The sequence below is a fragment of the Brachionichthys hirsutus genome, chromosome 17 (assembly GCF_040956055.1).
Source record: "Brachionichthys hirsutus isolate HB-005 chromosome 17, CSIRO-AGI_Bhir_v1, whole genome shotgun sequence".
In the NCBI taxonomy this organism is placed as follows: domain Eukaryota; kingdom Metazoa; phylum Chordata; class Actinopteri; order Lophiiformes; family Brachionichthyidae; genus Brachionichthys; species Brachionichthys hirsutus.
Window position 1 is genome coordinate 8,568,177 of NC_090913.1, and position 26,113 is coordinate 8,594,289.

Below are 26,113 nucleotides of genomic sequence, written 5' to 3' on the forward strand. Positions count from 1 at the left end.
TCCATTTACAACAGACACAGAGACACACTCACAGTTTGACTTTAGTGTGCAGGAGTGTGAAGATCAGGGAAGATCAAGCTGCAGACAGTAGGTTGACCCCTGGGCCTCCGTGTCTCCCTTCAAGGATACAGGTTGCACACTAGGGACACCATCACAGGTAAGGACGAGCATCGCAAGGCGCAAATATATTAGTTACTGAACTGCCTTAAGGGATGTTAGAAGATAACTCAATATGGCTGCAGCTGACTTATTCTTACATTGTATTAAATATGAGGGTCATTTTCCTAAAACTTTAAGAAAATGAGTCGTTTGATCAATTAATCAGATTTGTTTTCTGTCATTAGAGTTGATTGGCATTGACTCGGGTTCAGTTATTTACATCCCAAAGCCTACGTTGCAGAGCCAGTAGACTGAAAGTATTTATCGATTAAAAAAAAAAAAAAGCATGTTAACCAGCATGCCATCAAGTATCATGTTCTGCATAACAATAAAAGTACAAAAAATATAATTGTGCAGGATATGCAAATGTAAGAAAGTTATTTTGGATATTATGTTTGGCCATATTTTTATGCTGGATGCTTGTTGTGTGAAGCAACGCATATAAACTATAAATACTCACCCTTGACCTTTACACGTTTTCCTGTGAGAGCAGCAAATGGAGATCTCACACACTCTTTTGTGACAACTTAGATATGCATTTGTGTTTGTGTGTATGTCTTATTGCGTAAGTATGCAAGTATAGTACAATGAGGCTTTAGGATTACGCAATACTGGTGCTTTTTTTTAAAATGTAATGTCAGTGTTACAACATGGCAAGCAGTACGTATATGCAGATGGGAAGTTTTAAATCACCTTTATGTAACAATAGATAGAAAACAAATGGAGGAAAAAATTATACATATCAATAATATAATGCAAAAGAATTTGGATATTACATAACTAGTGCATGAAAATACATGTATTTGAGGTTTCCTTTTGCCTGTGCCACTCTTTCAATATTGTCTGTTTCAAATTGACGCCAACATTTCAGGGCTCTCTTTGTTTGTCACGTTGATACGGGCGAGCAGAATTTTTGTAGGGGTTATAGTTTTTGGAATAAAAAAGAAAATGCATCTTTTATTCTGTATGTGATTTCAGGAAGTTCTCCCGACCTTGCTGAAAGCACCGATGTCACAATTCTGCACAATGCCAGCTGGAGAAAGAAAGACTCATGCTGCAGCTATTTGCCGAGAGGTCCATGGTACCAATGGTATGTAGTTTTAGCTGAGGCTCAGCGCGGCCGCAGAACAATATCCATTCTGATCTGGGTTCAAAATGCCAGGGCTACTCTCCACCACTCACCATAAGAATAAGCAAGCGGAACGAGTTGCTACCTAGGGTAGCTAACCCTTTGTCGTTGTCGGTTTCAAAAGTCTATTTCTGGAGGAGGGGAGGGAAGTTGTGGGGCCAACTGTGTTGCTGTTTGTTATGTGACGGTTTATGACAGCTGGGGTACATTCCGTATGAAATGATGGATGAAGAAGCAAAAACGAATTCTCAAGTAATTCCCTCACGTGGATTATAGATTGGACAATATGACGTTTTTGACTCCTTGAGTTACAACTACTCCTTTAAATCTATTCATCTGATAAAATGATAGCAGGGTATATAAATATATATATAAATATAGGAATAGGAGTATAATTATAATCTGTGTCCAGCACTTTCCAAATCTAAAACCGGGTTGGCTTAATCTTTGGGTGGGGAACCGTAGACTATTTCACACCACAGTGTCGTGTGCATTTTAAATATATATGCCAAACAAATCAACATTTCAGCTTGAAAAGGTTAGAGCTAATTCCATTGTGTTCCATTCTGTTGTGTGTTTGTAATGTGCCCCCCCCCCCCCCCCCCCCCCATCACAACCTCCATGACAATTTGGTTTGTCCAGTGTGAGTTACTGTAAATATGACAGTATGTGGAACATGGTGAAACTCAAAAGCAAAAATAAAAAAACATTATATCTCATTTCTGGCCATCTGTCATACAGACTGGGCCTTTAGTTGATTGTCATACCATAAATCTGAGGCCTTTGCAACCACTAAGATTCTTCCCCACTTTTCCCAGCTTCTTCGCATCATCAATGACAATTTGGTCTCTTTTGTTTTGCATGATTATAAATCATAAAATGTAACTTTAATTGAATGATGCGTCTCATTACTTAATCTTTCCTATACTGTGTTAGCATTTTAATTCTGATTTTGTGTGCGAATGTTTTGCCTCCTAGGGGACGTAATTGACCTCGGGAAGAAGCTCAGCACTCCTAAAGACATCATGTTGGAGGAACTATCTTTGCTCTCCAACAGGGGTTCTCGGCTTTTCAAGATGCGCCAGAGAAGATCTGACAAATATACATTTGAAAGCATCCAAAATGAGGCAAACACACAGCTAAATGTAAGTCAATTTGTGTTATTTACTTATTTTAAATCACTTGCTGTGGTGAACATTCTCTATCATTTTGCACAATATACGTCTCTCTATCTGGAGTACTGGCATGAAGACCATCTGCACGGAGATTTCCAAAAGTGTTTGTGTATTAATCATTGAGAGACTTTATCTCGAAACAGATGATAACAACACATGGATGATAACAGGAACTTGTGCCTCGTGCCTTTGGCATCATCCAGCCAAATCCTCTAAGAGCCTGCTGAGGCATTTAACTGAGGAGCTGTTCCCTGATTATCAGTTCCTGTTGATGTGATTCTGTGTGTGTGTGTTAATTTGTCACTTATTTGTTCACCACAACTCATTATATGTCCTGTACTTTATTCTGACTTGCAGAATGATTTTTTAACCCAGAATACATACACTGTGGAAATTAAAGTGGATCCGCCAGCTGATGAAAACGCTGTAAATGAGGATAACACTATTACAGGTATCAATGATGTTCTGTTTATGAGGATGTTAATCTCAAATGTGGAATTAAACATCCAGACTCATAACATTAATAAAGATTTTTATAATAAAAAAAAAAAAAACAATTCTTATCATAAGTGATGATGGTGCTAAAATTAGCACTGTGACGGTTTTGTCATTGAACACCATTCCTATAGCTGCAATTTCTTCCACTCTCAAACTGTGTTTTAAATTTAGCTCCTAAGCAGCACAGTCAAATAACAGCGACTGATTACACAATGATGTCATAATAATGACAACTGGCATCACACAGTAATAGCTTGGTTTGAGACGATGATTAATTATCAAATCTGAGTGGCAATTCACATTTTATTTTTAATTTATCATTCTGTTTGAATGGCCAGCAGATTCATGCGTTTATCCTTAAATTCTCCAGTAGGGTGTCATCCTTTGTCAAAGGTTTATCTGATGAGAGAGCACATTTCAACTATATGTCCTATTTTAAGGCCTCAGACCACAATGATGGAAAAAGACTGCCTGTGTAAGTGCTCTCTGAGTGCAATCAAGATTCATGATTCTATATGTTCTAAATGTTTGACTTCTTAAAAAACCAAGGCTGAAGAAAACAACATTGCATTAACTTTGCATTGCATTAATCCCTCATTGGAAATGTAGGGGAAAAATCCCCCACAATATTTTCATGTAAAATTATTATTATTATTTTTTCTTTAAAAGAGAAGCATGCAGAGAAGTTAACCACCTCCTTAGCTTCATGCAAGACCTACCGGTACTCCTCCCCGTGGGAGCAGGCAGTTCTCAGCGACCCCAATCTCGCTGAAACCCTTAAAATGAGAATGCCGCCACCGGATCCACGACCTGATCTGCCGGCGTACAAATGCTTTAACAGGTGAGGGAATTGCAGCAATGTTTTATATTGGTAGAAGGAAGTGCACCATTCAAACCCAGCGTTGATGTCATTTACAGGGTTGCCACTCCTTTCGGCGGTTTCGACAAAGCGCCCAAAACAATCACGTTTAAGCTGCCCGAGCTGGACCTGAACCCTCCGAGATATCCAGAGCTGCAGGATCATGCGATGAAGTGGCCAACCTTCAACAGGACGGCCCAGGGATGGATATCTGAGGGCACCCATCTGATCCTCCCCACCGTTACCCTTGAGTCCATCAAAGTCCCAGAATCTGATGACCTGTAGATCATATTACTGCAATCTACTCTGGCAAAATGTACTTTGGCTGTAGTATGTTGGCCCCTTAAATATTTTATTAAGAATTTATTATTCAAAATATCAGAACTTAAACATATAAATAATAATAAATAATAAAATTCAGAACAATCCTGTAATTGTTAAAATAAATATGTTTTACAGAAGCAAAAAAACACAAAAACAAAACAACAATACTGATACTGACAGTAAAACTGTTAACGAAGGTTAGATGAATTGGTGAATATGCATGTAAATAGAGAAGGAAACGTATTTATTGATTTAACTCGACAGGAACATGCAATTATTGATAAGTGGTATTTAATCTACAAAGGAAAACAAACTGTTCATAATTGTTATTTATGTTCATAAGGAATGATGTCATCCAAATAAGTCATTTATTGTTGAAGAATAGGAAGTCATTTGGAATTGCAGACACATAACTGGAATAAATAAGATCAACCTGGGAGGAGATTCAACTTGAACTTTGGCATTTGATGACCTGAAGCTGTGCAGCTGCCCACAGCGCACTGTATAGTCAATGGACCTGCCATGTTTTGAGTGGAGTAACACTAGAGAAATGCCAAATCTGTTTTGGAAATAGTTCTAGTCACATATCATCTAACATCTTGTATCAGCCTGCAACAATCTACAGTGATAATGCAGCGGAGAATTGCAACTCAATACTGTTTCTGCTGTAGGCTGTTGTTCTTATACACACTCTCACACTGTAATCATAACTAACGCCATCACTCTTCATTATTCAGTCTTCTAATTTTTCCATTAAATACAACCTGGATTTAAGAGAAATTTAGACGTATTACTCTTTTACCCAGTTCTTAGGCAGATTTGAGGGTACACATATGATAATAATATATTTAAGTGTACTGGATGAACTCGCGCTGCCCTCAAAGCCATTGATTTCGGTGGCAACACATGACTATTTATAGTTGCTGGAAGTCTATCTAAATCACTGTTTCATAAAAGGCAGTGCTGCACACTGATGGAAAAACAAAACAGATTGAAATAAATAAAGACATCCCAAAATAACCAAAGGAACTGTTGGTCTGACAGCTCATCTGAACAGAACCCCTCTGTGCAATGTTCAGAAGGAGAAATGTGAAGCCTTGCTTGAAAATCTTTTTCTTTTTTTTAAGACTACCAGAAATTCTTTATGTGTCTCAAGAGAGATTTCAGTTCTATTTCTGAAGCCGAATAGGATCGGACACAAACACTGTGCTGTATTATATTTACACACATCCCATATAGGCTACATGTTTTATGTAACACTGGAAACAATGGGGCTGAAATGGAAATAATGCTTGTGTCTTATTTAATCCTCTTACTGTGTGTTAGTTAATTTGTTCTCATATGCAAAGTTTTGTTTGTTTAATATTCACAAATATCGATCTTTGGCTCAAAATCAGTAAGGACTTCTCAGAGTCTCACTTGGCATCAGTCAAGAGGATTTTAAGAGTTGTGTCTGAAGGATGCACTAAAAAAAAACCAAAGTGGGAAACAACAGGACGATAGAAACATCAATTACTGGTTGTTAGCCTCTTTTATCATCCCGTCTCCACTTAAAACCTGCTCAGCTCTGCAGGCTTTGTCCCTTTCAGGCTCTCCGTCTGTTCCAATTTCTTTTTGTGTTATTTCATGCCCCGTTTCCTGCAGTACATGAGTTACAGGAACGGCAGAGGCAAAAGACGTGGCAATAAAATACAAAAGTATGTGACTGTGTAAACGTGTCTGGATTTTTTTTAGATAGTCTTTGGTGGGAAGAATTTACATAAAATGTATTTCCATTTTTATTTTTCCGTTTTTCATTCATCAGTAAAATACCCAAACTGTAAGGCTTATTTGACAGAGGCCGTCCCTGATCGCTGAGTTGACTGAACATTACTCTGTGGCTGAAGAGTGAAGCTGTTATCTCTCTTCCAAAAATGCCTTCAAAGTTTCAAATTTTTATTTTGATTTCAAAGTGAAACACATCACAATTCATTCTGGCAGGATGGGGCACATTAGCACAAAGCTAAAATAAGCTAAAAAAAACAAATAAATAAATAAATGTATTGATTCTCTATTGTGCTGTTATACTGTATGTGCATGTGCACTAGATAGATAGATAGATAGATAGATAGATAGATGCACGCGCGCGCGCGCGCACACACACTGCTGCATGATTATGAAACCAGTGCATGTGATGTCTTCCCTCATCATCATCATGACAAGTTGGAAGTCTGACCTTCCGCCAGCGCGCAGTTTGCCACGCAGGGATTGAAGATTGCGGCACAAACAGCAGTGCGCCCGCGGCTCCACTGGGGGCGGAGTTTGACCTCCCAAGTCTCCAAAACATCCCTAATCCTCATCATCGGACATTCTGGCACAGAGAGACCAGCGCTGGCCTCGTTTGTACAGAAGAGGGACGGATTTTTCACCGAAATGACGGGCTCCGTGCGGGACCACACGCACGCTCGTGCTGCTGCTGCTGCTGCTGCTGCTGAATCACTGTCATAAATAGTGCGCTCCATGCGCCTGGACATTTCTGTGCTCATTCACGGCCATAGAATTCTACTGGGATTCGGGCAGAAGTCTTGGGGTTTGCGCGTTGACGGCCGGACAGCCCCGACGCGACAACAAAGTGTCCCCTTTAAATGAAAGGTGAGTCTCTGCGTGCGCTCTTCAGCGTCTGAACGCGAGTTTGAGGTATATTTATTATTGCGCTGTAGCCGCTCCTGTTCCCCGGGATGTTGGAACTCCGGGCGGCTTCGGGATATTTTTGAACGGTGGGAAAAATCAAAAATCACATTCACTCCAGGATTGAGTGAGTGTGAGCCTTTGCTGTAAGACTGGCGCTTATGTCATACCTTATAGGCCTATAAAGGCGCATCTCGGCGTCATAGAGGAAACACATGTGGGCTTTCAATCCGATTTCATTTGATGAAGACCTTAGAATATTCATGAAACGGGTCGTTTTTTGGAGGGGGGGGGCAAAATTATTATGAGGTAGATTTAAAGGTTTGTATGTCATTATCTAGACATGTAAAATAATGCATTTACTAATAAGCATCATCAAACTATACTGGGTATTCCTGTGAAAGGTTCCTGCTAAAAGAAAATAAATCACACATTTGTGTTGTGCTCATCTCAAAACACTGATTTACTCCCATTCGTAACTATTACAAATGTAAACAAATGAGGTCATCATCAAGTTGGAATCAAAATGGACTGAATTGTTTCAGTGTGGGAGCTTGTTTCTGAGTCTGCCCTTTACGTTTGTATCAAAGGTTGTAGCTTAAAGCTGAATGTGATTTAATATAATTATGGTCTGCAGGTATTTATTATGATGGATAAGTACCCGGATGAAACTAAAGTGTTTTAGCACAAATCCAACCCATGTGTGAATTTGAATTTAACCAATATAACACGATTTTAGTTCATTTATCTAATATAACATGATTTTAGATTATTTTAGAAATTATTTATTACAATGTTTTGTTTTTGGGTTTTTTGCCAAAATGTCTCAGAATATAATGTTATTCACCCCTTGTGTTATAATCCAAATTCTGGATTTGTACATTTACCTCTTCTCTTCTGTCTGTCCTCAGATATTCACCGTATATATCATTCAATGTCAAGTAGCCCATGGCTGAAGCTGCCCTGCGGCTGATCCTGACAATGCTTTCCACCAACTGCTCTGGAGATGCGGGTGGATAAATTGGACGGCGCCAATGGCCAGACCGACACACCAGCTCCCTCCAACCAGCATGTCCAGCCGCAGCAAGTCTCCCCCCAAGTCTGGAGAAGGTAGATGACAGGCTTCCACTGACAAATATAATATAATATAATATAATGTGATATAATATAATAAGACATAATGAGGTGAAATGTCTTTAAAACTGAAAAGACAAGTAAAGTTGCTTCAGGCTCAACCTTCAAGGATTGCCACCTGGATGAATGTGAATCGACATCAGTTATATAACATAATAAAATCTTCTCTCTCTTTTTTTCATTCAGCTGCATGCTCTAACTCCAAGGCAGCATGGGCGAAGATGTTCAAAAAACCCGCAGGAGGGCTGAAGAAATCCTACCAGCCTGGGAGCATGTTATCTCTGGCACTCACCAAAGGTTTGCTGAATAGACCCGGTCAAAACAGCTGCTTTTTAAACAGTGCTGTTCAGGTGAGAACCACAAAATATACATCTGTCAAATGCTGATAATTAAATGTAAAAAAAAAGAAAGAGAAAAGGAGATGTGGCTACTTACAAATATGGATTTACTTTTCAATATACAAACATGAACAAAAATATGGCATTGTTTTTGTTTTATTCCTTACTACATATTTGAATTAAAATTTATAAATGTAGGAAATGTACACTTGTTTAAAACTTAAATGTACTCAAAAACTAACTGAACAGGTTTCAGCTCCTGCCAGTTTTCTGAGACGTGTGCTGCTGTCCAACCTTCACAGGTCCTGTGGCAGCTGGACATTTTTAGGAGAAGTCTCAGGCATCTCTCAGGTCACTTCTGTCTCGGCAATGCGTGCATTTTTTGCGCTTTAAAGGTGTGTGCGATTGTTCACTTTTGTGCTCTCCAAGCAAATTAAAAGTGGTCATGAATTATAAATTGGTGAGGAACACATCTCATTTGCAAATCATTGTTTCTCTTGTTCAGAGCATCTTCAGTCAGTTTCAGCAGAGCAGAGAACGTGCCCTCCCCTCCGACAGCCTGCGAAACGCCCTCGCTGAAACATTTAAGGATGAGCAGCGCTTCCAACTCGGCCTGATGGATGATGCTGCTGAGTGCTTCGTATGTTGACATAATTCCATTGGATTATATCTGATGCATGCAAATTATGGGTCTGGCCTCTTCAGCTATAGGATAATTTAATATCTATTTGTATTATATTTTTGACATGGTTTTTTTTTTGCAAATGCAGAATCTATTAAATATATATTTAAAAAAAAAAGATTCAATAATGTATACCCATTTTAAATGCAAATTAGCTATTGTTACATATTGTGCGACATAAGTGTTGTAGGACTATTATGCAGGTATTTGAAGGGTTAGACTTACATATCTAAGTTATTTAAACCCGGTCACCGGTCGATGTTGTGCAGCATGTGTGTTTGCATTTTTTCAACGCTGCCACTGTATCTGCTCTGATGTTTTATATAATAGGAGAACATCCTGGAGCGAATTCATTTACACATCGTTTCAGACGCTTCGGCCGAGACTTGTTCATCCAAGTCATGCATCGCCCATCAGAAGTTTGCAATGATGCTTTATGAGCAAGTAACTAAGTTTTTTACGATTTTATCAGGTCAACGATTTGGGAAAGATTGCAATACTAAAATGTGTATTCTTTTGAAGCTTTTGGAATCATGAGAAGATGTAAAAAAAAAAAAAAAACATTTCAGGGCACAATCTTTGCTAATATTGATGATAATATTAAAGATATAATAGTAAAGAGATTGAAAATGTTTCAATGTTTCAATAAACACAAATATAAAATATAGTAATTTGCTGCTTTCCTCTTTGCAGTTTGTGTGTCGCTGTTGTGGCGCATCTTCAGATCCACATCCATTCACAGAATTTGTGCATTATGTCTCAACCACTGCGCTATGGTGAGTACTGACCTCTGCACCACCAAATACACCAGCTGAGGCAAGGAGTGCAACAGGTTGGACAATAACAATCTCTCTGATTTAAAGCAGGTGGGATGCAGGTTACTAAACTAATACATCATTAAAGATTAAACTATTAATTTACATTAGAGCAGAACCAATATTTTTTTTCTGCATGTCATCCATGGAATACACACACACACACACACACACACACACACACATCCAACTGCCTACTATTATTACATCATCTTTTCTTATTCACAGCCAACAGGTTAATCACATGTTGGGGAAGAATGAGCGCCTCAGGTCAGACATGTTCGGAGAGTTGCTGCAGGCAGCAAACAACACAGGTGACCTTCGAAGTTGCCCGGTATGTATTGTATTATGAGTGAATGATTACATTCTAGCAAAGAAACATCTTGTCTGATTCCAACCAGAACGGAATGCTAATAATTTATTACGGGAAGCTATTAATAAATAACTGAGCTATAATAATAATAATAAAAATAAAAGGTGCTGTGATCCAAAAACATTTCCAAAAGCATTTCCTTGCATGCAGGGTACACTGGGCTTTGTGATGTGCGCTTGGAGCAGCCGGAGAGAGAGACAGTGCAGTGTTGGGATATAAATAGCCATAGGGGTATATCGACTTTTGTATCTCGCCTGTACTTCCTACCACGATTCAATGTGTGTCAGTTTGGTGAAGCCGAGCGCTCTGCTCCCTTAATCCATTATTTTCCCAGAAGCTACAAGCTTCAGTTTTGACTGAATAATACCGCGCATCCTCTCGGTTTGGTCAGCAGTGACCCGGCCCAGAGGGTGTTTAGCCTACCCGAACACAGACACTCAGTGACGCGGCTAGAAAACGAAAACCTACAGTGGCTCCATCGTCAGGATTTACACAGAGTGACGTCTCATCATCTTATCATGCTTTACATGCTATTTTATATCTTTTTATATATTTTCTGTTTCAGTGATGTTGCTTTATGCTGAGCATTATTTTATTGTAATTCTATGGTTATTACAGCAATTTTCTGTTGGTGTTCATCAAGGAACAGAAATAGGAATGTCAAAGATTTCTGGTCTTTAAAATGCTAAATCTTGAATGCATATAGTTGGAAACTAAAAAATAACTTGAATTGCTTCAACAAGGTTTCAGCCTTCTTCCAATATTAATGCTAAGCTACATGTAGCATAAATAAAGTACTTTATGTATGAGTAAAAAATATATTTTTAATATATTATGGCATTTGATGTGTTATTGTTTTATTTTTTACTTATTTTTTAGAGCAACTGTGGTCAAAGTATCAAGATCCGCCGTGTGCTCATGAATTGTCCAGAGATCGTTACTATTGGATTTGTATGGGATGCTGAACAGTCGGATCTCACAGATGATGTCATTTGGTCACTGGCTCCTTGTTTGAACCTGTGTGGGGTAAGAAATAAAACACCCCTCACCATTACGAATAAAAATGCATTATCTGCATGCCTTTTCTCTGAGGGTTTTCGCCACTTATGGGGTTATAGATTTAGTAAACTATAACATAAATCCATAAATGATCCATCTGCCCATGAACGGTAATCCAATGATGTCAGCCACGGTATGAATTTTGCTCATATACAAGCTAAAATAAAGGTCAACGAGTTGTAATCTTTAAAAAAAAGACCTTAAAAACATTGACAAGGCTTTTATCCTCACAGGATTTTGCAATATGTGGAGATCAAACTTGTCATAATTTGCTCTTTCAGCTTTTCAACCGTGTTACTGATGAAAACGCCAAACGGAGTGAGCTGCATCTGGTGGGGATGATCTGTTTTTCGAGTAAACATTACTCAGCCTTTGCCTATCACACCAAATCCTCAAAATGGATGTTTTTTGATGATGCTACTGTCAAAGAGGTTAGACCCTGTGTTATTATTAGTCTGTTTCTATCTCTGTCAGAAAGTCCACTACATTCTCTTATATCAGACTTTACCTTCTCCCCCAGATTGGATCCAAATGGAAAGACGTTGTCTCTAAATGCATTAAAGGGCATTTACAGCCACTCCTGTTATTTTACACCAATCCCGAGGGATCGCCAGTGTCGAATGAGGATGCACCGAGACAAACCACCATGTGTCCTCGCTACAAAGCCCAAGTAAATGGTGAAGCGACAGGTAAGTAAACAAATTATAAATATTACTTCCCTGCTCCAACAAAACGTAAACATGCAGACAACTGATGTGCATAATCACTGGAACCAGAGCTGAGGCCTTTACAGCTATGGCCAATCAATATTCAGTGTACGCTCATTAAATCTTAGTAGTCCCCGGAGCAACGGAGTAAATAAATACATTTCACTGCCAATCAGAAATTATTACTGTTAAAAGATTGTAATATTACTCATTCTGCATATTCAAAACTGCTGTGATTATTTTTTCTTTTACTTTCCTAATAAACACCAATCACAAAGCAGTTCTAAAAAAAAACAAGAGTCGGTGTTCACGTTATCTGATCAGTAAAATACTGTAAACATGCGAACACGCAAATGTATGTGTGTGACGTTTTTTCTGGTAATTAGTTGTTGTGTACATATAAAGTAGGTTATAGGGATTATAATCTGATTGAACCTTCCACTGGGATGTCAGCTATTTTCTTGACAGTGGCTGCTGGATAGGCGTCACAGAAATGAAGATTATCTTTAATGATGTGTTGGTGGGGATCTTGACATGAAATGAAAGTGTGACATCATCCTAAAAACCTTTAAGAGATCAGAAAGGGATTGGAAGATCAAATTCACTTTGTCCAACAATTTTATTCCCAGACATCCTAATCCGTCTAAATATCAGAATCGCTTTTAGGAAAGTAACGATAGGTGAAATGATTAGCGGTGACAAGAATGATTTCCCTCCACGCATTCCAGTGGTGGCTTCCTTTGGGATTGCGATGGTGATGTTGTAAATCGCAGGCAGAAAGATTGTCCTGTCCTTGTGATAGCTCGAATTTGGCATGAGGATGACGCCTCTGTTGCGCGCAGATTACCACCCACGCCTCCCTCCCTAATCCCCGCTCCTGTGGCCAAGCGCGCTCATGCTCCTACTCCACAGTTATCACTCCTCCCCGAAACATTTCTGATATTTGCCTCCATTAATTTTTCTGCTTGCTTTTTTTTTGTTGCTCTGGAGCTTGCCGCTTTAGATTCGTCTGCTTTGTTAGTGTGCTCCGGAAGTTTAATTGACATGAGACTGGATTCTTATTTTTTTGAAAACATTTGTAAGTATTAATTTGTTTTTTGTTTTCTTTATGAATATTATATGGCCCGTGATTTATTATAGATATTATGTGTTGTGTGCATTATTTTATGGCACTTTTTGCTGAATTAGTTGAAATTCCCGCTTTCTAAAGTACTACACAGCGATGCTGGCCGTTTTCATTTTACTACAAAGTCAACTGTTCTACACTTTAATGATGCTTTACTAAGCCCAGCAGTCTTGGTGTGACCTCAGGCAGCGTGAGCAAAAGTGTATTCGGCCACTTACTTGGCTGTTGTGTGAGTTGCACTTCATCTGAATCTAGTATCTGGTTTCAGTAGGACGACTCATATGTTAAATCTAGGTCACATTGACAAGTCTGAAAATTCATAATACTGCAGCTTAGTCACTCCTCATACGAGCACGTTGTTGCAGCCTTGCATGTGCTTTTTTTCTCTTCACTAATAGGCAGCAAGAAAAGGTTACATTAGAACCTAAAAATCATAATGTGTAATTTCCTCACTCGTCTGTCATTTTATATATATATGGATATATATTTTTTATCCTCAGTAAAAAGACCCTTTGGCAGTCCCCAAAAAATTAAGGAACCACTCATGGAGAATTTGCAGAGGCTGAATGAGACATCGAAAAAAGATCGAGGACATCGGAAAGCAGACTCCTCACAGCACAAAGGTACGGCGTACGTCTTCGGGATAAGATAAACGGGGGGGGGGGTTCAGATGACTGCATTGATCCACGTCCACTCTCTCTAGAGCTGGCACATACAAGATCCTCATCCCCTCCAGCAGCTGGCCCGATGTCTCCTGCGGACCAAAAACTAAAAAGCTGTCCACGCAATGACAAGCCATCAAGCCAATCGAGCAGAGGCTCTCAGGAGCCACACGGACAGTCCCTTGCTGCACAGGCTGGAGGACACGGCCGGAGGAACAACACTCCTCTGAGTCACCAGGAGCAGGAGAGCTGCCATGAGCAATGCGAAAAAGGTGGAGTTGAAGGAAGCCGCAACAAACCGAGGTCCACGTGGAGGCCCGTTCGGGAGGTGTTAAATGTGGACACTGTGCTAAATGAGTTGGAGCAAAGGCGTCAACAGCAACATGACACCCTGCGGCACAGTAAGCCTCCGTCCCAGGAGCGATCGCACACTGAAGACATCCGGGATCGCGAGAGGGAGTCTGTGCGCACCAGGGAAGATCGGAAGCAGAAGTGTCTAATGACAATTTATGAGGACGAACAGCGGCATGAGACCGAGAGCCACAGCTCTGTGGAGTTGGAGAGCAGAGCCAACCAACAGCGAGGAGGCAGACTTAAGGGTGGCCCCAAGACACTACTGCGTAGTGAGACCTGGACCATCCAAAGGACAGAGTCCGGCTATGAAAGCAGCGACAGACTGAGCAGCGGCTCCACCAATCCCGACTCACCTGGCGTTGATGGGTTTGTGGCCAAAGACCAGCAACCAACACCAGAATCACAGCTACAAAAGTAGGAAACTGGCTTTTTATAGCGATAAAATGACCTTTCACTTTTACAGGCTCCATGGAAGAGCTTTGATATTAGAATCTGCTTTGACTCAAGCATTTCATTGTTGCCTTAGATGTTGCATTGAAAGACTGCTTATAGTAACCGAAGTCTTTTCATTTTAGTCAGTCGCACCAAAAAGGAGGCGATGCAAGATCAAGTATAACATCTTCCTCGACAAATAATGGTGAGTTCCAGGTTTTCCTTTTTGGTTTCTTGGTGATGGTGAATTTAACCGGAGCCAACTGGCAATTCTTTACACTGCATTAAGTTTAGTGAGGTTTGAATGAAAAACCACAGAACAGGATGGAAGCAAGATGGCGAGCACAGAAGCAAAAACCTCCTCCTCCTTCTTGGTGTTTAACGGTGGCTGGCCACCTTTGCAAAGGGACATTGCCGCCTCATACTGATCTGGGGTGTGGACCAGGCTCCCACAACTCCCTTACCAGACTGTAGTCTCTAAATAAATTATGGAGGAGGGGGGGGGACACAAAGACATAAAGGGGGGGGGGGGGTGCTGTGTTTCCCTTCATAGTCTCTCAGATAAGCTTTAATAGTCCACCACCCTTGATTTCGCTGCAGCGGCCTCACTGAGTTTTTCTTTCAACTCTAATCCTCGTACCCCCAGACGTCTCAGCTTGTCCCTCATCACTCTTCTTTGCACTGACTCCTCCTCCTCCTCACATCCTACGCACGACCCTGAATTATGTCTATCTACCAGCCCCAATATTTTATTTAGAGCACAATGTCCCCACCTCAATCTCATTACGGTCTCCTGCTGCCTCTGCCGACCCCCCCACATCGCGCTGCACCCGGTAGAAGTGCCGACCCTTCTCCTCCCCATTCCGTCTAGCCTGCCACAACTGATTAACCTGATTTCCCCCTTTTGTGGAACAACTACCCCAAACCCTGTCACCCCCAGTCTCCGTATACTTTGATCCATCTGTGAAGAAGAAGCATAAAGTAAACAATTCTGCACGTGCTCCCTAAAATCTGGCGACCCCTCCATGGAAGAGCAGAGACAAAATGGAGCAGTACTTGAGTTCAGATGCAGATCAGGTGTGTCTAGTTTGGTTTTGTCAGCGCACCTGCAGCTGTGCCTGTAATCACAGGATAAAAACACATGAGTGGGGGTGGGGGGGAATGAGAATGAAAAAGCACAGAGCAACCAATGCATTATGAACACAAACACAGGAGCATAACAACAATGGCATTTACAAGTTACAAACAGCGTATTTACCTCCGCCTTGGAAGGGAAGGGAGAAAAAAAAAACCTCTCAGTTTTAATGCAATAAATCTAATTAGAGTTATGGAGTAATAAAGATGTGCAACAAAAGCCATATATCTGTGTCTAATCTATTAAAATGGAACTTCCTTTTAACATAGAAAAATGTTTGGCCTATCATGTTCTTGATGATAAACACAAAATGATCCGGTTTTATTGCAGTCAGTCATGAGAATGAAGCAGGTTGTAATATTATAACGAATCCATAAATGTGGAAACAAATGTGCATCCTTCATTATAAAGTAGCGCCTGATTGGCTACTGAACAATTTTGCGTCAAATAAAATATAAAGATGAAAAGACAGTGAAATTATTAAATGAAAACAAAAGCATTGAAACAAAACAGAGCATCTCCAACGTGATACCACAAGGAATAAAAAAAACATTCTCATCAGTGTCTTAGTGAAAACCTCATGTACATGTGGAATGAAATATTAAAGTGCAACAGAGCTAATGACGTTTTGCCTGGTGTGAGTCAGCAAAACAGTTCTGTTCAATTCATCTGACAGATGTAGCGCGAGCCGCCTCTGTAAATATAAGAGTAATTACAGATTGATTAATGCCTGGGGTTGTTTTCTGAGCTTGGTGCTGGCTTCTTGCACCTCTTCCCCATGCACAGGCATTAATCTGATTGCTAATCCCACAACGCTCATTCAGATAGCACAGCTGGACACAGCATTTGTCATAAATATCTGCCTGCCTCTATGCAGAGGGAGATATTTGTGACAATGCTATGCGCATCTCGAGCCAAGCGTTTCCAACCAACAGTTAAAGCTTGTATCCTTGCATGGAGCTCTCCAGGGCAACAGCAAGGGGAAGAGAAATGACACATCTATTTTTAAAGTGTAGGAATTCAGCGGCGCACTGTCCCTCACTGCACCGGAGCGAGGAATGATCCGGCCGACTGGCTCGTCCAGCTACGGGAACGTCGAGAGATTGCTGCTGCCACCTTGTGTCCCGAGAGGACCGGTCCGACGGTCAATCGTCTCTGCTTGGTTTCTACTTCTGATTCGCACACACAAAAATCTCCCGAGTTTATAAATAGAGAAGAAAACTAGGGATTAAGTGGAAAATGTGTTTTTTGAACTCTGATGGTTATCTGAGGATGCAGAGATGGACCATAATTTAAATCTACTGTAAATCCTTTCTTAACTTTAAATCCTGACAGACTTTGATAGATTAAGGATTATGCTTTGTCATTTATTTATTTTTTATCTTGTCTATTTTTTCTGTCTTAATATTTTGATCACATTTGTCATATATTTTATAGGTAAACATCAAAGCAAAACACAGGGAAAGAGTCATGATCAACTTTCACATTCACACCAAAAGTCCAGCCCAGGTTTGAGGTAGTGGCCGTAATCTTATTCGTATAATACATGAGAATTCATTTTGCTGTGATATTTGCATATTATGCTCATTTTATTCCATTCAGTGAGTATTTGTAATCGATCTGTATTCTGTACACATCTTCTGCCTTGTAGAAGGAAATCAAAGTACACCTCTAGTACCTCCAGGAAAGCAACATCTTCAGAGAGGGAGTCCACTGGTTCAGATAACAGGCAAGGTGAGCAGCAGGAGCTGTCAAACTGTAAGGGGCCCACCGGGGAATGTACAACCCTGAGGCACGTCACAAAAACCAGCAGCTCCGAATGGAACAGTTCCGACGATCTCGCGCTCTCTGAGCCGGAAGACAGGGAAAACTCCTCCCACTCCGGCAGCAACGAGGCCGTCACCTCAGAATCAAGTTGTCCCCACGCGAAGCCTCCGTGCCATTCTCCCAGCAACGCGACCGCCGAACCCCTCCAGATGAGCAATCAGCGTCACCACGGCACGACGGGGTCGCCTCACCTTCGACCGGTGCAGCGGATCCCACCGCACCAGGGAGAAACGGGCCATGCCGCGTTCCGTCCGAGGACACTGCAAGAACCCTTTCCATCAAGTCTTCATCACCCTTGTAAATCCTTTTTCAGTCCTCACAGGAAACCTGACATTTCAGGGAACAGGACCTTCTCAGATGCAAGCTCCAAGTCAGGTTCGGACCCAGAGAGGAGCACCCCGTCCTCGTGTGAAAGCGAGGAGAGACTAGTTGGATGCAAACCAGAGCAGGTGGTGCCAGGTCAAGAGGTTTCTCTGACAACATACTTCAATGTGGATCACTGCATGACGGAAACATACCGGCTCAAGTACCACAACCAGAGGCCTCTTGTCCTCTCTGCCACAATGCCACGGACTGTGGTGGTGACTGAGCACAGAGACGCGAGCCACACACTCCCCGCCGGCGCGTACTCTCAAGATGTGCCAAAAGCCAAGTCGGAAACAAGTAAGCCTCTCTGAGCACACGCGCAAATATCAATACCGACGTTTGACATCGGATTTAAGTTTGTCAGTGTCACAAATATTCTATTGTACTTCGAAATGTCTGCATCATTGTTGAAGACATTTCTGCTGTTTATTTTGCCGATAAAGGAAACTTATCATTTCACCGTTAACAGCAATAACACAATTTTATTGGGTTGAACACAATTGCAATATTTTGTTGTTTCCCTTTTGTGCTAAAATGTACAGGCAGGGTAAAACCCAATTTAAACAAGTTTTTTGTTTGTTTGTTTTCTTTGCAGGCCATAATAGCAATAAAGCCACTGCAAAATGGAACCCAGTAACAGCAAAAGGACTGGATGAACGAGGTTTCTTATGAGTGTTTCTTTGTGAGATTTCGTTTATGTGGATAGGCAGTGTGAAGAATACTAAATGCTAACTGAATGCCGCAGAGTTTACAGAAAGAAAATATGTTACGAGGCCTGATATTTATTTATGCAAGACTGTCATGCAAGTGAAGCCTATCTCTAAATGCCGTTGTGCAACGGATTGATGGATTGTTGATTACGACATATAATTTACTGTCTTCCACTGACCTGCAGTATCGCTCCCAGAGAAATCTGGATCGCTTGCAGTATGCACAAAGGTTTTTTGAGTCATTTATTTTGTCGAGTTTAAGATGCTTCCACTTGCGCAGTAGTTCTGCAGAAATGGTGCAAACATTAAGATATACCGATCTATTGCAGGTAAGGCCAGAGAGATGATGGTGAGCCACGGTTTAATTATGCCATGGTCTACAAGACGAAAAAACAGAGAGGCGTGGAGACAAATCTCAGTCAGCATGCTGACGTGACAGGGTATGTTGAAGCTGAAAATACGATGTCATTTTAAACAGTAACAGGTTTACAGCAGTTTAATTTTTTATCGAACATCTGTCATTTTGAAGGGGCTCTCCAACTCACATATTTCTACCAGCTATGCATATTTAGTGCTTTAGTTTGCCAAGGAACAAACATTGAAACATTTACATATATCCATAGAATAATTTGCTCTACTAAACGTTAGAATTTCTTGTTGCTTTTTTGCAACATTTATGTGTTAATGAAGGACTGGGGGGGGCTGCCCCCCGCTTGGCTGTAAAAATTGGTTGAGAAAGGGTTGCGTTAATTCATTAATTCTAGCTGTTTGGTTAATTTCCTGGGAAAATCATTATACATTATACTGGAAAATATGTATACACTTTTAAGAGAGAAATCAGAATGTGATTTTGCAAGCCTTTAGCGTCTAGCAATGTACAGATCCTATAATTTGTCAAATTAAATGCCAGGGCGGCCCCCCGTCCTTCAGCTTATTCAGCAGATCAATATAAAAACTACCTTTTGTTCAACCTTAGAGGGTTTTTATCAATTCGTATTTTTTCAGTCTTCTTTTTAATTGCTTTAGGTTACACATACATGCAGGTATTTTTTTTTTTACAATGCCAATACAGTTAATATATATATATATATATATCTGTTTATTGACCATACAACACAAAGATTATTCATTTTCATAAGATTGATGTTCTGAAACCTGCATGTGGCCTTTACAGAGTCTTACTAGCTGTGTGTACAGCCTAAGCATGAGCATGAAAATAGTCCAACCAACATAAATTCTATTGGATTTTATATAATTGTAATAAAATATATCCTTTGCATAGCAATTTGTACAGTCAATTTTGAAACTGAATGTTATTCTCTTCTCTTGCTCGTGCCAGGACACTTACTTTTGATTACGCACCCACTGTAAATACACACACGATGCCAACAATGTGCTGACATAGATGTACTATGCATCCACAAAAACACTTTCAGATCACTTTAAAATCAGATTTTTCAGTTTTTAAGGCTTTTTGCGCTGTACAATTGGCATTCCTTCGTGCACATGAGAGTGTTGTTCAAATACTGATATCAATTTTCTTTCGTGCTCACAAGATTGCCAAGGATTTTCCTAAATATTCTGCCACTTTATTGCATGTTGGCTTTTTTGTACTTTTTATGACAGTAATCTTTTTCCAGGTATTTCTCAACTCTTCTCACTACCCACATGTAGTCACTGAATTTACAGCGTTTATGTTGTGTTATTCCATCTGACGCCAAATGATGATCTTTGGGAACTTGTTATAATCACTCATACATTTGTAAGTTGAGCATCTACTTACCGTACATTCATTATGATTAATTTATAGAAAGCGTTTAAAAAAAAAGGAGGTATACAATGTCACTTAGTTCTTAAGTCAAAGACAATATGTGCAATGTTTTATTTTATCAACACCATTGAATTTTGTAAATGTGTATTTATTCTGAAGCGAATAATGAAAAGCTGGGAAAGTTGCGGAATCCTCAAAGAACCGTCTGATAGGTCGACTCGCTCTTTGGTGATAGGTGAACGTATCATGACCAGGTTTCCTCAGAAGTCTCATTCATGCACAAAACAAGGATGTGAAACACATGATTGTATTAAGAATCGAATATGCAATGCTAATGCTAATATTTCACGTAATAGAGACCAACCTTTTTGGAATCAGGGTTGTATAAATCATTCATTTTGGTCTTATTTTAAGATATTTATTGTACTTGATGGGGGCGGGGAGGGGGCGGGGTTCAAACAAGTCAAATTTTAATCAGATGACACTCTTTTATAACTGAGGTTTGCATCATTTATTTGTCTCCTGTTAAGTTTTTCTTTTTTTTTACACTCTGATCTTTGTGTCTTCGGTTTTATTGCCTTGAAAACTTCCCCGTTTGTGAGTCAAACCAGGCAATGAATGAAAAGAATGACGGATGTAAGACAAAACTATTAAATATGCAATGCTGTGTAAGTGTGCACGTTGCACTGTGCATAGGATGTTGGTGTGTGTGTGGGGGCGGGGCGTAGGGGGGTCAGAGAGCCAATGGGAGGTGTAAATATGCTGGGTTCACTATTACTAAAAGCCCTTTTAGTCTTGGAAGCTACAAACCACAGCAGCAAACTCAGTTCAGTCTGTGTTCAGGTGAATTTGACATGTTCGCTAAAATGAGAAACCCTATGCTATGATAGGTGGAAAATGCATTCATCCCACACCCTGAAACACCCTAGATTGATAGAGTTGTAATGTATAGGAACTATTTTTGTGCTAAACTGTAGTATTAGTCTAGCTATTCAATGTGCATGCTCACCCGTCGGTCTGTTTGTGTGTGAGCGTGCATAAAGAAGTTGGTAACATGCTTTCCTCTTGCCTCTTGAGCTGCAGCCTTCAGACACAGAGCGTAGCGTCTCAATTGGCATTTCATCAGTCCATTTATTTTGCCTTGTACCAAATGCATCAACCTTTTACACTGTACATAACAAACAGCCAACTCTCCACTGTTTTTCATCCGAACGGTTTCTGACCGACGTGCTCTGATGTCAGAACTGTATGCCTCTCTGAAACAAATTGTCATACCTCTGAGTGTGTTGTCGGTGCTTCGGTGAATGCATCATGATTATCTGAGGACAGAAAATGTGTCTACACTTTATATTTTTGTAGATGATATATAAATATATATAAATATATATTTATTTTTATTTATTGGTGAATAAACTTTCAATTATTGAATCACTATTAAAATAATGACTTTGTGTTGTGTATGTTTTTGTTCACACATCCTCACAGAAAAGGATCATTTTTGATGGAAAGGAGAAAATTTTAACCACAGATGACAGGCAGGTACAGAATGGCTTAATGAATGCAAGTATCAAAATCACATGCAGTTTAAAAGTGCTTCATCTCAAATGTTATGCTGGTCTGAGTGGTTGATGCTGTGCTCCGGTGATCTGTGCAGCCTAACTCCTCTTAAAAATCCTCTTTGCTTCCACACCCTCGTAGCTGTAGGACTGTTGGACAAACAACAACAACAACATGGTGTGTTAATAAATGGCTTCCTAAATCCTGCTTTTTCCAAACACGCTTCTCGACTTTCTCATTCTACCTGTACGAGTTCATCTGCTTGGAAGTATCTCGTTGTCGTCAGTTGCTTGTTATTGTCCTTTCTGAAGAAAATCCCCTTCATGGTGTCCCCCTCCAGTGTCCATGAGCCCTGTGGAGTGAAACGTGCAACAACCTCGTGATGTATAATTTTTGGGTAAATATTGAAAAAATAAAAAAATTCCTCCGCGAGCCGCAAGTTGGAAAATCTGCCTGGTAGTTCATGCATAATTCTGCTGACTAAGGTGAAAACTAGAAATTCAAACTCTTGCAGACAAATGAACGATTCCTTCCGCCCACTTATTGACTTATATTTTTGATGAATAGGTCTTTATCATGCGCGATGCAGTCTCTTGAGTCATTATGTAGTGAAATGCCCCCAGTAGAAGCTGCCTTTGCTTACCGACATCTCTGTCCCATCTGCTAGGCTGTAGTCAAAGGTGACTCCCAGGGTGAAGTCTAACTCCAGAGTGCGGAAGCTGCTGCTCTCCTTGATGTGAAACGCGTCTCCCTTCTGCTCAATAGTTATCTTGAGGTTGTCGTGGGATGCCAGCTTCCGCTTCACGATGTTTATCCCTGTCAACAGACGCATCGTGTGTGTTTAAGAGGAAGGTTCCAAGTCGTTTCATTGTTTGCAGAGGGTGTGTGTAGTATCAAATCCAAAAAAATAGATATCTCATCAGGATAGAACTAAGCTCCAGTATTGAGACCAGTGTTAAATCTTTATTAACTGTGACTTTCTGGTCAGAACGTTTTATTGTCATCTGATTATGCAGATAACAAAAGATCCTGGGATTTAATTGCCAGTGAATCAAATTCCACATTTTTGAGAAACATCACTCACAGGGTTTTCAGATTTGTAGAATTATTTTAACACTCACCCATTTTTATCATGAAGTTCTCATAGTTTTCGCTGCGGTCGACTTTCCAGGTTCCGTCGAAGGCCATGGCTGCTCTAGTCTAATGTGAGCTGGACTGCGGTGTGGAGTATCTCATACTCACAATCTTCCACTCCTTATAAACGAAACTCTTATCTCATTAACTCTCTAAATGCTGATGTGTCCGTTTAAAGCTCAGTTGAAAGCATTGGGCAGAGGCTCTGTCCAGAGCCACACCCATTACCAGGCAATGTTGTATGCGTTTTACTTTAGTAATCCCCGATTACAAAAGGTGTTTGTTCCACCCGAGCCAGCCCAGTGGTATTCTTTGCAGAGCTTAAATAAGTGAGAATGCAGCATCTATAAACACAATAAATCAGATGATGTCTATTTTGCTTGCGCCAACTGAAAAGAACTTTTCAAGCAAGTGTGAACTTTGCCTGTCTTTAACACAATTTTGCTAATCCTCTTATCACTCAGTCAAGACTTTACTGCAACAGATAAAATTGCTTAATTTGTCAGTTAATGCATTTCCAGTGATACGTTTGACCTCAGCCTGCATTGGTGATAAATGAGACCTTTGCTATCTGGAGTTAATATTGAACGAAACCATGTGTGCACAAGTTATTCTTAGTCACTGTGTGTTATTAAGATAAATTCAATTGACACAAAAGCCATTTGTACAGTTTGCTAAGCTCTATACTTTGCTAACAAGAGTTTGAAAAATGGCAAATACAAAAAAAGAGTTTTGCAGAAATGGGCACAGAGAAAAAGCAGTAAAAGGATTTCTTGTGTCTCCCGCCGGATTCTCACAAAGGGATTCGCTTTCATATCAGTTTCATCTTATCTTGCACCGTGTAGTAAGAGACCTTTGCCTGACTCGATGAATCTACCTCTTATCACAATAAAGCAGTGATGAAATTGACCGGTGACCTAATTTAGCGACTTTGAATCTTAATCATGTTATATTTTGATGCCTCTCCATTGCTGTAATAGCGGTCATATACAATTTTGGACATTTTAGACACTGTGAATGCTTCTTTGTACATGCATCGTAGATCAAACTGAGAAGCTGCAACGATTAAAGGTGAAGGCCTGGGCTGAAAATCGATGACAGGAAATGAACAGGTGAAATGGCTGCAAATGTGCAGAGAAGAAGAGGGGAAAAAAGCAAAGACTCATATGCACAAAAATGACGTTTCCTGGAACGGCTTCTTGCCGTTAAAAGTAAGTTAGTAAAATTAATTTCTATAGCACTTTTAACAGTTAAAAATCACAAAGTGCTTCACAACAAGACAAAACACACAGGTGAAGGTAAGACTTGATGTATGAAATAACATAATAATAATAATAATAATCATGATAGTGACGATAGGCATAAAACAATACCAAATAACAATAACAAATCGTGTTAAAAGCCTTTCTAAAAACATGTGTCTTAAGGTGTTTTTTGTTTTCACCTCTTAAAGTCAGCACTAAAATCTTAAAATGCATTCTAGCATTGACAGGCAGCCAAAGGAAAGCCGTGCTGCTGCATTCTGGACAGAGATGCAACAGTAGTTTTGTTAAAACCAGTTAAAAACAGCATTATATTACTCTAAACAAGATTATATAAAAAACATTCATGATCATTTCTAGATCCTGCTTTATAATCAAGGAGCGTAGATTTGAGATAGCAGTATTCCACAAGCTGCTTATTGCAACAATCCAGTGTCAATGATTTGTTGAAAATGATTTGTCTTGTGGGCTTGTCTGGGGAACCGAGATGTCACCTTATCAATCTATCTAGGCAATGATCAATGTCTCGTCAACTTTCAATCAGAGGAAATTGTTACCGAGCCATCCCTTGATAGCCGTAGAGCAATCAAATAATTTAGATAGCTTGTAAAGCTTGCTCTCTTTGAAGGAGTAAAGCTGTTATCAGAATAAAAGTGATTAGAAATTCTAACATTGTCCTTTAGCACGTTAATCAGTATTTTATGATCAAAATGCAGTCGTCAGATTTAATAACAGCTGTGTGCTGATACTAAAACTTTAACTGGAGACATATGTTGCTGCTATGTGTTTGTGATGTCATTGTTCACAAATAATATCATAATATTTTATAATTGCCCAGCTGTCTCATTCTTAAAATCAGATCGCAGTTGAACCACTGGCTGTTTGTTTAAGTATAAAGATTTTTGTTTTGTTGTTGACTTGATTTTGAGTGTTGATCACAACATTTGCAAAAAAATTAAATCCTAACTTATTATGAAAAGAGTTTCGACGTTTGAGACGTAAACTCTGAGCAAGCCCAGTTTAGTAAAAAATAATAATAAGAAGGTTGTGTCAGATGTTTACCATCCTGAGATTGGAGACCAGTGCGGTACACAAGAATGAAATCCTCTAACCAGCCAGTAGAGGGAGCTCTCACAATAAGAAATAGTTTTCAAAACAATTTTATTAATTATCATCAAACTGAGACATTTGCTAAAATAAAACAATCAGTTACAACAATCAAGCACAGAAATGAACTTTGCACAGCACGAGATGTGCCTGCTTGTTTCTCTAACGGACATTATGTGAGATTAAATAATAGTGACTTTGGACAAAAAAGAAGGGTAACTGATCAAACTGATCAAGAACATAGCTTGACTAATAGAGGCACAAACAATAGATTTATCTTATTCTAGCTTTTTTCACCGTATACAGTAGGCGATAAAATGTTCTGTCGTAATTACATTGTTGATTTTAAACCAGACTATTTAACTATACTTTAATAACAAGACTTAAAAAGAAGACTCCACGTGAAACAACAACAACAACATGGTTATATAAATCTCTCTAAATATATACAACAGCAATTATATTATCTAAAATGTATTTATGTAAATGATCTTGATGGTGTTACATGTTTAGTGTAAAAATCCCATATATTTAAAGAAAGTAAAGAATGGGCCCCAAAATCAGTAGTGCAGTGGCACAAACATGATGCCAATCCCTTGTATCATTTAATACATTTCAATACAATCATAAGTCAAATATTTCCCATTGGATATAAAATTTGTCATCATCAGCAGAGAAAATAAAACATGTTTCTCACGTTCAGTAAAATGAAATGAATTATTTTGGCCGGCAGAGAAATTCTCGGCATTTT

The 26,113-nt window shown here is 39.7% G+C and overlaps 3 protein-coding genes across 3 annotated transcripts; 2 read left to right on the forward strand and 1 right to left on the reverse strand.

Moving 5' to 3' along the window:
- The first annotated feature begins 33 nt into the window (after nt 1-33).
- On the forward strand, nt 34-5,858 carry myoz2b (myozenin 2b). The gene is made up of 6 exons (XM_068750782.1): nt 34-157; nt 1,138-1,249; nt 2,267-2,433; nt 2,821-2,914; nt 3,631-3,802; nt 3,880-5,858. Exons 2-6 carry the CDS (start codon nt 1,168-1,170, stop codon nt 4,103-4,105), a joined length of 741 nt encoding a protein of 246 aa, XP_068606883.1. The 5' UTR covers nt 34-157; nt 1,138-1,167; the 3' UTR covers nt 4,106-5,858.
- Nucleotides 5,859-7,869: 2,011 nt separating this feature from the next.
- On the forward strand, nt 7,870-18,543 carry usp53b (ubiquitin specific peptidase 53b). Its single transcript, XM_068751049.1, has 16 exons — nt 7,870-7,921; nt 8,132-8,295; nt 8,586-8,678; nt 8,789-8,923; nt 9,296-9,409; nt 9,659-9,741; nt 10,009-10,114; nt 11,033-11,179; nt 11,494-11,643; nt 11,733-11,901; nt 13,546-13,668; nt 13,749-14,475; nt 14,637-14,698; nt 17,066-17,144; nt 17,280-18,118; nt 18,417-18,543. The coding sequence occupies exons 1-16, from the start codon at nt 7,882-7,884 to the stop codon at nt 18,491-18,493; spliced, it is 3,108 nt and encodes a 1,035-aa protein (XP_068607150.1). The 5' UTR covers nt 7,870-7,881; the 3' UTR covers nt 18,494-18,543.
- Nucleotides 18,544-20,768: 2,225 nt separating this feature from the next.
- Nucleotides 20,769-23,048, reverse strand: fabp2 (fatty acid binding protein 2, intestinal). The gene is made up of 4 exons (XM_068750745.1): nt 22,981-23,048; nt 22,503-22,675; nt 22,104-22,211; nt 20,769-22,008 (listed from the first exon to the last, which is right to left on the reverse strand). Exons 1-4 carry the CDS (start codon nt 23,045-23,047, stop codon nt 21,958-21,960), a joined length of 399 nt encoding a protein of 132 aa, XP_068606846.1. The 5' UTR covers nt 23,048; the 3' UTR covers nt 20,769-21,957.
- Between the last annotated feature and the right edge of the window lie 3,065 nt (nt 23,049-26,113).

What these genes read in the sequence shown, in the direction of transcription:
- myoz2b (XM_068750782.1), top strand. Translation starts at nt 1,168, where the DNA reads ATGTCACAATTCTGCACAATGCCAGCTGGAGAAAGAAAGACTCATGCT. An exon ending in AGGCAAACACACAGCTAAAT is followed by an intron (nt 2,434 to 2,820) that starts GTAAGTCAATTT and finishes TCTGACTTGCAG; the next exon opens with AATGATTTTTTAACCCAGAA. An exon ending in GCGTACAAATGCTTTAACAG is followed by an intron (nt 3,803 to 3,879) that starts GTGAGGGAATTG and finishes TGTCATTTACAG; the next exon opens with GGTTGCCACTCCTTTCGGCG.
- usp53b (XM_068751049.1), top strand. Translation starts at nt 7,882, where the DNA reads ATGTCCAGCCGCAGCAAGTCTCCCCCCAAGTCTGGAGAAG. An exon ending in CTTGTTTGAACCTGTGTGGG is followed by an intron (nt 11,180 to 11,493) that starts GTAAGAAATAAA and finishes TTGCTCTTTCAG; the next exon opens with CTTTTCAACCGTGTTACTGA. An exon ending in CCAGAATCACAGCTACAAAA is followed by an intron (nt 14,476 to 14,636) that starts GTAGGAAACTGG and finishes TTTTCATTTTAG; the next exon opens with TCAGTCGCACCAAAAAGGAG.
- fabp2 (XM_068750745.1), bottom strand. Translation starts at nt 23,047, where the DNA reads ATGGCCTTCGACGGAACCTGGAAAGTCGACCGCAGCGAAAACTATGAG. An exon ending in GAACTTCATGATAAAAATGG is followed by an intron (nt 22,676 to 22,980) that starts GTGAGTGTTAAA and finishes GTCTGTTGACAG; the next exon opens with GGATAAACATCGTGAAGCGG. An exon ending in CAGATGGGACAGAGATGTCG is followed by an intron (nt 22,212 to 22,502) that starts GTAAGCAAAGGC and finishes TTCACTCCACAG; the next exon opens with GGCTCATGGACACTGGAGGG.